We start from the raw sequence: 15,431 nt of genomic DNA on the forward strand, positions 1-15,431 counted from the left end.
ATTCTAATCAACATGAAATGATTCAAGTAGGTTGCCTTGTCTACCTCTTCCCATTCTAGTTTCCAGCTTGCTGCAAATAAAGAAACACTGAGCTTGGACCATGTCATTAAGACATTAATTAATAAATTAAAAAGCAAAGCTTCTTGAACTAGTAATAAAGACACCAAAGTATAATCCGTGAAGAAAATTTGAGTTTGATCCCTAAGTAAATCTTTCACATCACATCAAATACATCCAAAATGTCTCCTGACCACCCCATCACCCCCCCTCCCAACTTTAGCCACTTTACAAACCAACTTTAATGGCTTTGCAACTCACTCAACCGAGAAGGGAACTTGAGACTGGATTAAGTTGAAAGTGTTTTCACATTGCACTCAACATTTTTTCAAACACATCCAAAGTTCGCACATTAAATTGTGCTATTTTCAGCATTTCTTCTCGCTGTCTTACATTTTGACTTGGAAATACTTCCAATGATGCTCCAAATAAATTTGTGAAGGTGACAGGCAAAGGAGTAATATAGTGGACTCAGTTAGGTGTGTGAACATTTTTTGGTTCTAAAGACCATGTAATGTATTTCACCTATTGAATGTTAGTTATTGTTGGTTGTGAAAATGAAAAACAAGGAATTAAAGAGTCTATGGCCTGAATGGAGAGAAAAGAGAAGTAAAATACAGTTGCAGCAAAGGAATTCTACATTCCATTCATTTGCCATCTGTTGCATTTATAATGTAAAAGCAAAACTAGAAAAACAAAAGAGTTTTTGTCCTTGAATTGGGCCACTAAACCATTGTCTCCAAGATTAAGCAACCAATACCACTATTTTCATGATTAAAGCCATAAACAGTAACAAACTTATTTAACTGTACTTAGTTGCAGCCCTGAAGCATACAATTAACACTCCTCTTGCTTTAGGCGCAGTAAATATCATTCATTTGTCTTGGTGGCTCTAACTTACTACTGGTAGTTTTTTTGTTAAAAAATCTAACATATACTACAACTTTATTCTACCAGAACTATTCCTTCAAGTAAGGATAGCCCTAGAGGTAACTTAATCCTATTAAGTGGAATATTCTGGAATGTCAACTAAAAACATAAAAAACAACTCAAGCAAAATTATTAAACCAACTCAGCTTGTTCTTCAACTTGCGCCTGGTCGAAGTAGCAATCGATTCGGCTGGCCCAGTAGTGCTTCCATAATCCTCATCACTCTCCTCACGAGTGCAACCGTTGTTGATCTTGGCCATTGCAGGTTCAAATATGCTCTTAAGCTCCCTTAATAAGTCAACAAACACAAACGCCTCTTGCTTCTGGCCACCATCAAGCAAATTTTCACCCTTTACGATAGCTGAACTGATCTTAACTTGGACCACTGGGGGAAGCTTAGAACTGACACTCTCATCCCTCATAAGCTTTTTCATGTTGTAAAGGTAATAATCTACAGCATTTACCGCTTCGACTTTCTTCTTGAACTTCAAATCTTCAGTCTTATAATTATCAGCTTCTTTAATCATTCTCTTAATTTGTTGAGAAGATAGTCTTCCTTTGCCATTGGTAATGGTAATCTCATTCCTACTACCAGTGGTTTTTTCCTCAGCAGAAACAGTTAGAATGCCATTTTCGTCTATAGAAAAGCACACATCTAAGGGTAGGCCACGAGGAGCACGAGGTAGGCCAGAAAGAATAAAAGAGCCTAACAAATTGTTATTAGTGGCTCTTGTCCTCTCACCCTCATAAACCTCAAACAAGACACGGGATTGGTTATCTTCAGTTGTGATGTATCTTTGTTTCTTCTTTGTAGGAATAGTGGTATTCCTTGGAACCACTATACTCATGAGATTTCCTTTTGTAAATATACCAAGAGACAGTGGTGAAACATCCATCAATACCAAGTTTGGAACATTCGTAACACCATCAGTCAACAAAGCAGCTTGCACAGCTGCACCATAAGCAACAGCTTCATCAGGACAGATGCCCTTGCATAGTTCCTTCCCATTGAAAAAATCCTGCAATAGCTGCTGCACTTTGGGAATCCTAGAAGAACCACCAACAAGAACAACATCATCTATGTCACTCTTGTCCATCTTAGAGTCTTCAAGACACCTCTCAACTATCTCCATACACTTCTTAAAGAGATCAATGTTCAGTTCCTCAAATCTGATGCGAGTAATTGTTGAACACAAGTCAGTGTTCTCAAATAAAGCATCTACCTCAATGGTGGTATCTACAGCGAATGAGAGTGTCCTTTTTGCTTTCTCACACGCATTTCTCAACCTCCTTAAGGCTCTTGGGCTCCCACTAATGTCCTTCTTGTGCTTCCTCTTAAACTCCTTAACAAAATGGTCCACCATTCTGTTATCGAAGTCCTCTCCTCCAAGGTGAGTGTCACCAGCAATGGCCTTCACCTCGAAGTTATCATCTTTTATAGTGAGAATAGACACATCAAAAGTGCCTCCACCGAGATCAAAGATGAACACATTTCGATTTCCAGCAAAACTGGATTTCTTCTGAAGGCCATATGCGAGACCTGCAGCGGTTGGTTCATTGATTATCCGCATAACATTGAGGCCAGCAATGGCACCAGCATCCTTGGTGGCTTTTCTCTGAGAGTCATTGAAATAAGCAGGCACAGTGATGACTGCATTCTTCACAGGTGACACCAAAAATGCCTCAGCAGTCTCCTTCATCTTTGAGAGAACCATGGATGAGATCTCCTCAGGAACAAGGCGTTTTTCCTTACCCTTATACTTAACAACAATGGTGGGTTTGCCATCAGTTCCAGCAATGACCTTGAAGGGCCAGAGTTTGACATCAACCTGAACAACTGAGTCACGATATTTCCTTCCAATCAACCTCTTAGCATCTGCAAAAGTGAAAGCAACTTTGATGTATAATTCATTTTTTTCTGATCAAAACATAACAGCCATAAATGAAATCAAGACACAAAAACTACAGAAAATTAATTACCAAAGACAGTGTTTGATGGATTCATTGCAGCCTGATTTTTTGCACCATCACCAATCAATCTTTGGGTATCAGTGAAAGCAACACAGGAAGGTGTGGTTCTGTTTCCTTGTTCATTGGGAATGATCTCAGCTCGATTGTTCTGTCCTTGCCATATAGCAACACATGAGTAGGTGGTGCCTAAATCAATTCCTATTGCAGGTCCCTCATATTTGTTGGCCATTAATCCCTTCATAAAATATAAACAGAATGTCATAAAAAAATTGAAGAAAAAAAATCCAAATTATATGACATCAAATTACAATATACAGATACTAATAATAATCATGTTTGTGTCGCAGCCGTTAGTGAGATGGATCCCTGTGGCATCCATTCTTTTGAAGAGTTGCACAAAAGTGTTGAAAAGAGAGGTGTTGAGGTAGTCATAACCAAATTATATGTCTTCTAGCAAGGATTTGAAATTATGAATATGCATGTGAATGTTTGAAAACAATTCAAAATATAATTTTATGATAAAAATGAAGAATTTCTCACCAAAGGGTCCTGATGAACATAGTGATAAACCTCAAAACCCTTACCTCCATTGCATTGCCTAATTTTATTGCTCATTTTAGCTGTCAAAGGCAATAAAATTGCAAGATCAACTTAGATTAGATGCTACTTCTTACTATAGTTTCTGTTTAGTGCTTTCTGTTCTGTTCTTAATTTATTTATTCTGTTTTCTATTGTAGAAAAAAAAAACTTTATTTTCATATCAGGAAGCGAATTGGGGAAGACGAAAGTAAACCATAGAAATGAAAATTGCAAGTATTTTCATTGAGTATGAAATCACTAACTGCTACTTAAGTGAGAGTAAAAGCTTATTATCAGACTAATTAAAAGTAACTGAACTCTAAGTAACAACTATTATGACTATTAGCTACTGTTATATTGTTAGTATTTTTTCAGTTCCCCTGTTCAACCAAAAGTTTATCTAAAAAATGTTTAGTTTCCTTTCCTCTACTCTCTCCAGACCTAAAAAATTCTAAAATCCCCCAGAGTTTCTTATTATCTCTTACAAATTTCTCATTCTTACACATAGACATCAACAAAGAAAGAGGAAGATTAAAAAAACTTACTTGAGAACTGAGTGATCTGGAGAGGCTGAGGGAGAGTGAAATCAAGAGAGTGAGTGGCTTTTTATTTCGATGTTTGATTTGTTTCCATTCCTCTGTTGTGTGCTGCATTTGCTATCTATCTTCAATGTAGTGAGTGAGTGTGAGCTGGTAGTTCCATTTTTAGTAATAGGAAAATCATATGCATCTTCTCATTTTTGATTTGTTTTCTACTTTGTGAAAGTTGATTGTGATGAGCTTACCTAACCTACCAGTGTGAGTGAGTTCAAAAGCTTTAATTAATTTTTAGAATTATTAGCTTACAGAGTAGTATTCTATTTCTAGCATTTATTCTTTTTTCCTGGAATATGAGACTGTGATGTTTTTCATTTCCTGATTCTGGAAATGAGTATTGCGTGATCAACAATCCATCTATCCTGAAACAAGGAACCATAGCATAGTATAGCATAGCATGATAAACACCAAAACCTCTTTACTTGCTTGCTTGAGTTGTACGTAATGAAAACTGCACTACAAGTCACAGAGCAGCAGAATAGACGCACAAGTTATTTGTATGAGTTTAATTAATTGTGATCCACTCTTTTAAATTGATATCCAATCATACTAATCATACTATGTCAGATCCCCTTCTTAATTTTAACTACAATAATAAAAATAAATGTTTTCTGATTAAACGGAAATCAAGTTGATATTTGTATTCAACTATTCATAAAACTTACACTGATGGGTGCACATTGTAGAGTTTAATTGTGACGCACCGTGTAAAATAATATTACAGTGTCATTCAATTATACTATGTCATGTAGGAGAAACAATTGCATTCATTTTTCCCATAGTTTCAAACTTTTAATAGCTAAAAACTAAGCCTATGAACTAATATTTAATTTGGGGTTCATTATCAATTTTAATCCATGTATCTATAAGATAGTTCAAATTCGTCAATAGCCGGAATCATTTTTTTTTTTTTACTTTTATCCCTGCGTTTGGAGGATTTGTCGTTTAGTCTTTGCAGGAGGGCTTGCCTCCGATGACGGTGTCTAGTGGCAGATCAAAACTGATATAACATTCTCACGTGTATAAGTGATGTTGATGTGACATGTTTACATAATGTTTAATAAAAAATAAAAATAATAATTAAAATCATGCGTTTTTTTGTAAAAATCAAAATCACAAAAAAAAAAAAAACTTTCCAGTACACTTAAAAACAAATTATCCTAAAAAAACAAATTATCATTATTAATCTCCAAAATTTGATTTCAATAGCAAAAATATATGGAATACGTGTTTCTATTACTATCCCTATAACTAACAAGCTTTTATTAGATAGGAAACTTCGGATGTCCTTCACACATACTAAATAATCAACATTTTTTTTTGAAAAGACTAAATAATTAACCTTATTGTAACTACAATTCTCAATATCCAGAATTTCATCTTCTCTCCACCATTTCTTCCTCAAATATGTCAAAAATCTAGAAACTCAATTTTCACCCAAAATCTTCACTAACCTCATCACCACATACTTCACCCAACAGCAAGATAGACTGTTCTTTGTCCTCTCATTGATAAATTTATTAAGTAAATGAATGCAGAATCATAATAGGGAAAACATAACAAAATTATGAAAAAATAAGATGGTTAAAAGTGTTCACTACACAAAGCGTGTTTATATATAAATATAAAAAAAAAGCCTGTGATAACTACCATTAGTGAAAGAACAAATAGCACAGAACAAGTGGTTAAAAAAGCTCTTGAGCAAACAGAATTAAACAAGCTTATATTGGGGGAGCAATTTCAGAAAGTAATTGGGGGCACAAGCTTCAGTTCATTTAAATCACCACATAAACAGGCTTATTAATTTAGTTTGTATTTCCTTATTCAAACTTCTTCACAGGGTAAAACTAATGCTTATAAATCAAACTAAATTAGAAAAGCTAATATAAATTTGGGGGAGGTAGTCCAACAAGTGGTAGGAGCTGGGTGGACATATGGGTTGGGTAGGGGAAGGTCCAGGGATCGATCCCTAGCAGGTGCAATTTATCTTCCGATGTACAAAAAAAAAAAATTGGGGGAAGCATATCAGAAATACCATAGCTCATCACTCACTAATTACGTAAAATCAATTGCACAGAGAAATCCAAATTATATTCATTGCTCCAAAATTCAGTACCACTTTTCACCAGAAGGCTAATTGTGTTCATTCCCCAACAATCCCCTCCCACACTAACTACCCCCACCTCATGGCTTCTCTCCTCGCTCAAAACTTCAAATAAATCAATATTAGAAGTTACCTAATTCTTATCTTCTCAACCTAAGATACTGGTTTAGGAAAAGTTTACAAAGTTTATAACTTCCAATTCAATTCCTACAATGACAGTAGCTTCTACTTGCACGTATAAAAGAAATCTTTGCTGGTCAAACAATGAGTAAAGGAGCAGGCATGCTTAAAAGTTAAAACTACAATTTTAAGTGATGACTTGTATTTATGAATTTGGCAAATGGTTTATCATAACGTATTTGATTCTGCTGTGAGAAGCAGAAGCCTCATAATCTATTCTGGAAAGAAGTTACAAAGTATAGCTTCTTTGTTAACATGTTTTAATTTTACCTTGTGTCACCACCAATCCAAACATGCTCTCAATTAGTTAAGCTGTTAAGCAAATAAGGAAGAGCAAAGCTACAAGGTAAAACTGCCGTAAACACTGCTGTTAAACATGAGAAAGCTGAAATTAATGCATTCAAAGAAAATGACTACAATTCTATTATTAATAACCCTCATCACTACCCTCATCAGTCAAACCATTGCTGATCCTAGCCATAGGAGATTCAGAAATTCTCTTAAGCTCCCTTAAAAACTCCACAAATGCTAATGCCTCTTCCTGCTGGGCATCTTCAAGCAAGTTTTTACCCATTAAAATTGCTGAGTTGATCTTAATTTGGTCCATTGGGGCAAGCTTAGATGTGAGACACTTGTTCTTCATAAGTTTTTTCACATCGTAAATGTAATCATCTAGAGCATTCATTGCTCTCACTTTCTTCTTAAACTTCATATCTTCAGCCCTGTAGTTCTCAGCTTCTTCAATCAATCTTCTGATTTCTATGGCTGATAGCCTCTCACTGTCATTGGTTATGGTAATCTCATTCTTACTACCGGTGATTTTTTCCTCAGCAGAAACAGTTAGAATACCATTCTCGTCAATAGCAAAGCATACATAAAGAGGATGACCACGAGGAGCAAGAGGAATGCCAGTAAGATTAAAAAAGCCCAACATATTGTTATCACTAGCTCTTGTTCTCTCACCCTCATATACGTCAATGAAGACACTGGATTGGTTATCTTCAACTGTAATGTATGTATTCGTCTTCTTGACAGGAATGGTAGTGTTCCTAGGAATCACCACACTCATGATATCTCCTTCTAACGATGTTCCAAGTGAAAGAGGTGTAACATCCAAAAGCATCAAGTTTGGAACTTTCTTAACACCTTTACTCAACAAAGCAGCCTGAACAGCTGCACCATAAGCAACAGCCTCATCAGGATTAATGCTCTTGCAAAGATCCTTCCCATTGAAAGAATCCTTCAATAGTTGCTTCACTTTGGGAATCCTAGAAGAACCTCCAACAAGAACAACATCCTGCACACTACTCTTCTCCATCTTAGCATCATTAAGACACCTCTCAACGATCTCCGTACATTTAGAAAAAAGGTCAATGATGAGTTGCTCAAACCTGGCACGAGTGATTGATGAACAGAAGTCAATCCCTTGATATATAGCTTCTAGTTCAATTGAGGTCTCAGTCTCAAATGAAAGTGTCCTTTTAGCTCTCTCACAGGCACTTCTTAACCTCCTCAGGGCTCTTGGGTTACCATTAAGATCTGTTGTGTGGGTCACCAATAAGTGAGCCCACTTGGATATATTAAAAAGGAAAAAAAAAGGAATTGAAGAATTTGGACAGTGCTTATGTGGTGTGAAGGAAAAATTCTCTAGATTGAGAATTGAATTGCTAACGTTCATGTGGGAAGAAAAGAATCCTTGGAAAAGCAAGGAATTGATTACCCTCTGAATGTACCGTTAGAATGGTACCGTTAGAGAAGACTAGAATTCTCTATAAATAGAGAATTGGTGAAGCACATCATACACAAGAGATAGAGACACAGGAAGCGAGAGAGAGAAAAGAAGCCTCGCAAGAAAAACAAAAAAGGAACGAAACAGTGAGTGACAGAGAGAAGAAGACTGGTCCATTCGCAGAGGAGTGATACAGCAAAGGTGCTCTGATTTGAGTGAGATTACAGTGTGTGAATCCTGTCAATGTGCTGCTAATATTAGTATTTTTTTTTTTTGGTGTTTTGTCTTCTCTTTGTACTGTTTCAGTGTATCATTGGGGTAAGATTTACTCTGTTGTTATCCACCTTATTGGTGAAGATTGTAATTGTTTTGTTGATCCCTGGTGGCTCCAGGAAGACCTGTGGTGTATCCCATTAATTTATTAGTGGACAATTTTACTGGCTTGGTCCCGTGGGGTTTTTACCTCTTTGAGGGTTTTCCCCACGTTAAAATAATTCTAGTGTCTCTTGCATTTTATTTGTTCTGTTCTGTGCTTACTAATTGTTGCCTGAGTTGTTTGTTTGTAGCCTATTTTAATTGCACGCAGGGGAAAAGTCGATCTAGGAGCTTCCGCTAATTGTTGTCAGATTCTATTATTTGCCATCTTTCCCCAACAACTGGTATCAGAGCTCCGGTTGGAGTTCTGTTTGGTGCTCTTAAAATGGGTGAAGGTGATGTTGCTGGTACTATGCTGAAATTGGATTCTTCCAATTATTCCATGTGGAAATCCCGAATGGAAGACTTGCTGTTCTGTAAAGACTTGTATGATCCCATTGACGGAAATGGCACTAAACCAGCAGATAAATCTGATGCAGATTGGACAAAGGCAAACAGGAAAACTATTGGTATGATCAGGCAGTGGATAGATCAAAGTATCTATCATCATGTGGCTAGTGAGACTAATGCTCACAGTTTATGGAAGAAATTGAAGGACATGTTTGAGTCCAAAAATGCACAGAACAAGGTATTTCTATTCCGAAGATTGGTGAATCTGAAGTACAAGGATGGTTCTTCAGTTGCTGAGCATATGAGCAGTTTCCAGAATATTGTGAATCAGTTGACCACAATAGAGATTGACTTATCTGATGAGCTACTTGCACTGTTGTTGCTTAGTTCATTACCAGACGGTTGGGAGACATTGGTGGTATCTCTGAGTAACTCCACCAATGGAAAGATGAGTCTTAGCACTGTTAAAGAAGCTCTTCTGAATGAAGAAATCAGGAGAAAGGGACACGAGATGTCTAGTTCATCGGCTCATACAGAAGCTTTATTTGTTGAGTCACGGGGGAGAAGCCAACATAGAAATTTTCATAAATCATATGACCGGAGCAAGTCAAGAGGAAGTTCAAGGACCAGAAAAGACATCAAGTGCTTCAATTGTAATAGAATGGGACACATGCAAAGAGAATGCAGATTTCAGAAAAGAGGTAAATCATGGGAAAGAGGCGATGATAAGAAAGAAGATAAAGAGACTGTTGCAGTTGTATCTGATGGTGAAGTTGTTGCTGTTTTTCAAGATGATTATGTTAATCTCACATGCCAAGATAATGAATGGGTTGTTGATTCTGCTGCCTCATTTCATGTTACTCCTCATCGTGAGTATTTTACATCATACACTGCTGGAGACTTTGGGCAGGTGAAGATGGGTAATCAAGGGGTGAGCAAGATTGCTGGCATTGGAGATATATGGGTAGAAACTAATATTGGATGCAAGCTGCACTTGAAGAACGTCAGACACATTCCTGACATACGCCTCAACTTGATTTCTGTACAAGTACTTGATGAAGAAGGTTACCATAATTTCTTTGGTGATGGCAAATGGAAGTGCACCAAGGGGACTTTGGTGGTAGCAAAAGGAGTGAAGAAAAACACTCTTTATTGGACTTCCACAAAAATGGCAGCACCTCAAGTGAATGCAATTGAGGGTGTTCTACGGAGCTATGGCATAAGCGGCTCGGTCACTTGAGTGAGAAGGGACTTGCTACTCTTGCAAGGAAAAATCTGCTTCCGGTGAAAGGTACATCTCTTAAAACTTGCTCTGATTGTATTGTTGGTAAACAACATAGAGTTTCTTTCCATACTCACCCTCCTCATAGGAGGTCACATATCTTGGATTTAGTTCACACTGATGTTTGCTCTATGGGTGCTGAATCCCTTAGTGGTTATTCATATTATGTTACATTTATTGATGATCACTCTAGAAAAGTGTGGGCTTTTGTTTTGAAATCCAAAGACCAGGTACTTGATGTGTTCAAACACTTCCATGCAAGTGTGGAAAGAGAAACAGGTAAACTGCTTAAATGTGTCAGAGCAGATAATGGTGGTGAGTACAGGGGGCCATTTGAGAATTATTGCAGGGAACATGGAATCAAGCTTGAGAAGACAGTTCCGAAGATTCCACAGCATAATGGAATTGCAGAGAGAATGAATCGCACAATTAATGACAGAATCAGGTGCATGCTCTCTCATGCAAAGTTGTCTAAATCCTTCTGGGGTGAAGCATTGAGAACTGCAGTAGATTTGATCAACCTTTCTCCTTCAATTCCTCTTGATGGCAATGTTCCTGAGAGGGTATGGCGAGGGAAAGATGTCTCATACAAACATTTGAGAGTATTTGGCTGCAAGACATTTGTTCATACTCCCAGAGATGAGAGATCCAAGCTTGATGGTAAGTCTAAACAATGTATCTTCTTAGGTTATGGTCGTGATGATTTTGGTTACAGGTTTTGGGATCCAGTTGACAAGAAAGTTATTAGAAGCAGAGATGCTGTTTTTCTTGAAGACCAGACCATTGAAGATATTGACAAGAATGAGAAGCAGAAACAAGTTGTTCACAGGTACATTGATGTTGAGTCAGAGCCTCCTGCCAGAGTCACTAGTGACGGGGGAGATGTGAATGCAGATGTGAACAATGCAGTTGATGTTCCTGAGCCCCAGGTTGATGAACCAGTTGAGCAAAATCCACCACAACAATCTCCAGAGCCTCTCGTGAGAAGATCGACTAGAGATCGTCATCCTTCACAAAGATATTCTCCTCATGAGTATGTGATGCTAACTGACGGGGGAGAACCAGAATGCTACGAAGAAGCTATGTCACATGAAGAGAAAGAGAAGTGGACCAAAGCCATGCAAGAAGAGATGAAATCCTTGCATGAGAACCACACTTTTGAGTTAGTGAAGCTGCCGCATGGTAAGAAAGCACTCAAGAACAAGTGGGTGTTTAAGTTGAAATCAGAAGAAAATAGCTCACAGCCAAGATACAAGGCAAGGTTAGTTGTGAAAGGCTTCAGTCAGAAGAAAGGTGTTGATTTTGAAGAAATATTCTCGCCTGTGGTCAAGATGTCTTCAATCAGAGTTGTACTTGGTTTGGCAGCCAGTTTGAATTTAGAGGTTGAGCAACTTGATGTGAAGACCGCTTTTCTCCATGGTGATTTGGAGGAAGAAATATATATGGAGCAGCCTGAAGGTTTCACAGTCAAAGGAAAAGAGAAGTTTGTCTGCAGACTGAAAAAGAGCTTGTATGGTCTTAAACAAGCTCCGAGGCAATGGTATAAGAAATTTGATTCCTTCATGGTGGATCACGGGTATGTTAAAACCTCTTCTGATCATTGTGTATTTGTGAAGAAATTTTCTGATGATAAATTTATTATTCTCTTGCTTTATGTCGATGACATGTTGATTGTTGGTCATGACATGAGAGAGATTGAAAATCTTAAAAGAGAGTTGAGTAAATCCTTTGCAATGAAGGATTTGGGTCCTGCAAAGCAAATCCTTGGCATGAGAATTATCCGTGACAGGAAGAATGGCAAATTATGGTTATCACAGCAAAAGTACATAGAGAAGGTATTGGAGAGGTTTAATATGGGGACTTCCAAATCAGTTGGAACACCACTTGCAGGTCACTTCAAGTTAAGCTCTCTACAGTGTCCTACAAGTGAGGAAGATAAAGAAGAAATGCAGAAAATTCCGTATGCATCTGCGGTTGGCAGTTTAATGTATGCGATGGTGTGCACACGACCAGATATTGCTCATGCAGTTGGAGTGGTCAGTCGTTTCCTCTCTAATCCTGGTAAAGAGCATTGGCAAGCTGTAAAGTGGATACTCAGGTATCTCAAAGGTACTTCTAAAGTCTGTTTGTGCTTTGGAAGTGGTAAGCCTGTGTTAGATGGTTTCACAGATGCAGATATGGCTGGTGATGTTGATTCCAGGAAGTCTACTTCTGGATATATGATGACTTTTGCAGGAGGTGCAGTTTCATGGCAATCCAGATTGCAAAAATGTGTTGCTTTGTCTACTACAGAAGCAGAGTATATTGCTACAACAGAAGCTGCAAAGGAACTCTTGTGGATGTAGAAATTCCTACAAGAGTTGGGTCTCTCTCAGGAGAAATTTGTCTTATACTGTGACAGTCAGAGTGCAATCCATCTCAGCAAGAACTCGACTTTTCATTCAAGGTCGAAGCATATTGAAGTTCGGTATCATTAGATACGTGATGCGCTGGAGATGAAGCAATTTTCATTAGAGAAAATTCATACTGATGAGAATGGTTCAGATATGATGACAAAGGCCTTACCTATGGAGAAGTTTTCTACTTGTAGAAAGAAAGCAGGTTTGGTTGCCTATGGCCTCACTTGATTGGTGAGGGGGAGAATTGTTGTGTGGGTCACCAATAAGTGAGCCCACTTGGATATATTAAAAAGGAAAAAAAATGGAATTGAAGAATTTGGACGGTGCTTATGTGGTGTGAAGGAAAAATTCTCTAGATTGAGAATTGAATTGCTAACGTTCATGTGGGAAGAAAAGAATCCTTGGAAAAGCAAGGAATTGATTACCCTCTGAATGTACCGTTAGAATGGTACCGTTAGAGAAGACTAGAATTCTCTATAAATAGAGAATTGGTGAAGCACATCATACACAAGAGATAGAGACACAGGAAGCGAGAGAGAGAAAAGAAGCCTCGCAAGAAAAACAAAAAAGGAACGAAACAGTGAGTGACAGAGAGGAGAAGACTGGTCCATTCGCAGAGGAGTGATACATACAGCAAAGGTGCTCTGATTTGAGTGAGATTACAGTATGTGAATCCTGTCAATGTGCTGGTAATATTAGTATTTTTTTTTTTGGTGTTTTGTCTTCTCTTTGTACTGTTTCAGTGTATCATTGGGGTAAAATTTACTCTGTTGTTATCCACCTTATTGGTGAAGATTGTAATTGTTTTGTTGATCCCTGGTGGCTCCCGGAAGACCTGTGGTGTATCCCATTAATTTATTAGTGGAGAATTTTACTAGCTTGGTCCCGTGGGGTTTTTACCTCTTTGAGGGTTTTCCCCACGTTAAAATAATTCTAGTGTCTCTTGCATTTTATTTGTTCTGTTCTGTGCTTACTAATTGTTGTCTGAGTTGTTTGTTTGTAGCCTATTTTAATTGCACGCAGGGGAAAAATCGATCCAGGAGCTTCCGCTAATTGTTGTCAGATTCTATTATTTGCCATCTTTCCCCAACAAGATCCACTTTGTTCTTCCTCTTGAACTCCTTCACAAAATGGTCAACCATTCTGTTATCGAAGTCCTCTCCTCCGAGGTGAGTATCCCCAGAAGTGGCCTTCACTTCAAAGTTATCATCTTTTATTGTCAAAAGAGAAACATCAAAAGTGCCGCCACCAAGATCAAAGATGAAAACATTCCGCTCACCAACAAGATTGGCTCTCTTTTGAAGGCCATATGCAAGAGCTGCAGCAGTTGGCTCATTGATTATCCGCATAACATTCAGGCCAGCAATGGTGCCAGCATCTTTGGTGGCTTTTCGTTGAGCATCATTGAAATAAGCAGGCACAGTAACCACTGCATTCTTCACAGATGACTCTAAAAAGGCCTCAGCAATCTCCTTCATTTTTGAGAGTACCATGGATGAGATTTCCTCAGGAACAAGCTTCTTCTCCTCACCCTTGTGCTTAACAACAATCATGGGTTTGTCATCAGTACCAGCAATAACCTTAAAGGGCCACAGCTTAACATCTTCTTGAATAACTGAATCGCTGTATTTCCTACCAATTAACCTCTTAGCATCTGCAAAAGTCAAAAAAAAAAATCGTGTATAATTTTTTTATCATAAATAAAGAGCAGTGATAAAAACTGAAAATGGAGAGACTCGATCAAAAGAAAACAAAATGCCAAAGACAGTGTTGGTTGGGTTTGTGGCAGCCTGATTTTTTGCAGCATCTCCAATCAGCCTTTGGGTATCAGTGAAAGCAACAAAAGAGGGAGTGGTTCTATTTCCTTGCTCATTGTGGATGATCTCAGCTCTATCATTCTGCTCCTGCCATACAGCAACACATGAATATGTGGTGCCTAAATCAATTCCTATTGCAGGTCCCTCATATTTTGTGGCCATTCTCTCTCAAGTGACTGAAGACTGTTCTATAGAAGAAACGAATTCAGGGTGTGTTAGACAAATAGCATATTGCTGAATATTAACAGGTTGGTTTTTATAATTGAATATGAAAATGAGATGAATGTGAAAAGTTAAAGCTGCATACACGCATGTATCTTGATTCCATAAATTGAATTTGTATCTTCCAATCAGAAGTCGGAATTTATTATCACCAGTAACTAACAGAGTCCCTTCGTGTACAGTCTATGGAAAAACCGAAAGCCTTCAAGTTATAGTGTTAAGAGCCTCTTTAATGGTAGTATCTAATGTTAAATACATACTCATATGAGTATCTATTACCATTGGAGTACATATTCAATTCCAACATGGCAAAGATGAGTATGTGGGAATAGATACTCTACACTAGACTTAAAAGGTGAGCTTGTATTTATTACAAGCACTTACAATTAATTAAAATGTAGATAAATTATAAAATATACAAATGTGATGTTGATGGTGGGATCCACTATATAAACTTTTAAAAGTTGTTGGGTTGGAGTAAAAAGTTAATAAAATGGGGTAGATGATGTGACATTATGGGAAATTAATAAAATGATGTGTAAATATTTTAGTGAGTATGGTGGATGTAGATGCTCTAAATACATTAATTATACTTTTCCTCCTTCAAGGTCGCATGGTAAGATTTTCAATTTCTTATGTAAGCAAATCTGTTATCCACTGTTCATTGTCATTATATTAATAGTTGTGACTTCTCGGTTTCTTCTCATTCTGCTATAATGTCCACACATAAAAGAAAAACACGTTCATACATGGCATGGCGGTTGGATTCTACATGAGTCACTCTAGGGGAGAGAATTTAT

The 15,431-nt window shown here is 37.6% G+C and overlaps 2 protein-coding genes across 2 annotated transcripts; both read right to left on the reverse strand.

The window, feature by feature from the left end:
- Positions 1–686: 686 nt before the first annotated feature.
- LOC130728838 (heat shock cognate 70 kDa protein 2-like) lies at positions 687–4,205 on the reverse strand. Its single transcript, XM_057580422.1, has 3 exons — positions 4,083–4,205; positions 2,968–3,193; positions 687–2,863 (listed from the first exon to the last, which is right to left on the reverse strand). The coding sequence occupies exons 1-3, from the start codon at positions 4,188–4,190 to the stop codon at positions 1,107–1,109; spliced, it is 2,091 nt and encodes a 696-aa protein (XP_057436405.1). The 5' UTR covers positions 4,191–4,205; the 3' UTR covers positions 687–1,106.
- Positions 4,206–6,787: 2,582 nt separating this feature from the next.
- LOC130728885 (heat shock cognate 70 kDa protein 2-like) lies at positions 6,788–14,571 on the reverse strand. The gene is made up of 4 exons (XM_057580471.1): positions 14,352–14,571; positions 13,693–14,246; positions 10,271–10,274; positions 6,788–7,956 (listed from the first exon to the last, which is right to left on the reverse strand). Exons 1-4 carry the CDS (start codon positions 14,569–14,571, stop codon positions 6,845–6,847), a joined length of 1,890 nt encoding a protein of 629 aa, XP_057436454.1. The 3' UTR covers positions 6,788–6,844.
- Positions 14,572–15,431: the final 860 nt, after the last annotated feature.

The sequence above is a fragment of the Lotus japonicus genome, chromosome 1 (assembly GCF_012489685.1).
Source record: "Lotus japonicus ecotype B-129 chromosome 1, LjGifu_v1.2".
NCBI lineage: Eukaryota > Viridiplantae > Streptophyta > Magnoliopsida > Fabales > Fabaceae > Lotus > Lotus japonicus.

What these genes read in the sequence shown, in the direction of transcription:
- LOC130728885 (XM_057580471.1), bottom strand. Translation starts at nt 14,571, where the DNA reads ATGGCCACAAAATATGAGGGACCTGCAATAGGAATTGATTTAGGCACC. An exon ending in CCCAACCAACACTGTCTTTG is followed by an intron (nt 14,247 to 14,351) that starts GCATTTTGTTTT and finishes TGACTTTTGCAG; the next exon opens with ATGCTAAGAGGTTAATTGGT.
- LOC130728838 (XM_057580422.1), bottom strand. Translation starts at nt 4,190, where the DNA reads ATGCAGCACACAACAGAGGAATGGAAACAAATCAAACATCGAAATAAA. An exon ending in CCAGATCACTCAGTTCTCAA is followed by an intron (nt 3,194 to 4,082) that starts GTAAGTTTTTTT and finishes TATTTTATGAAG; the next exon opens with GGATTAATGGCCAACAAATA. An exon ending in TCCATCAAACACTGTCTTTG is followed by an intron (nt 2,864 to 2,967) that starts GTAATTAATTTT and finishes TCACTTTTGCAG; the next exon opens with ATGCTAAGAGGTTGATTGGA.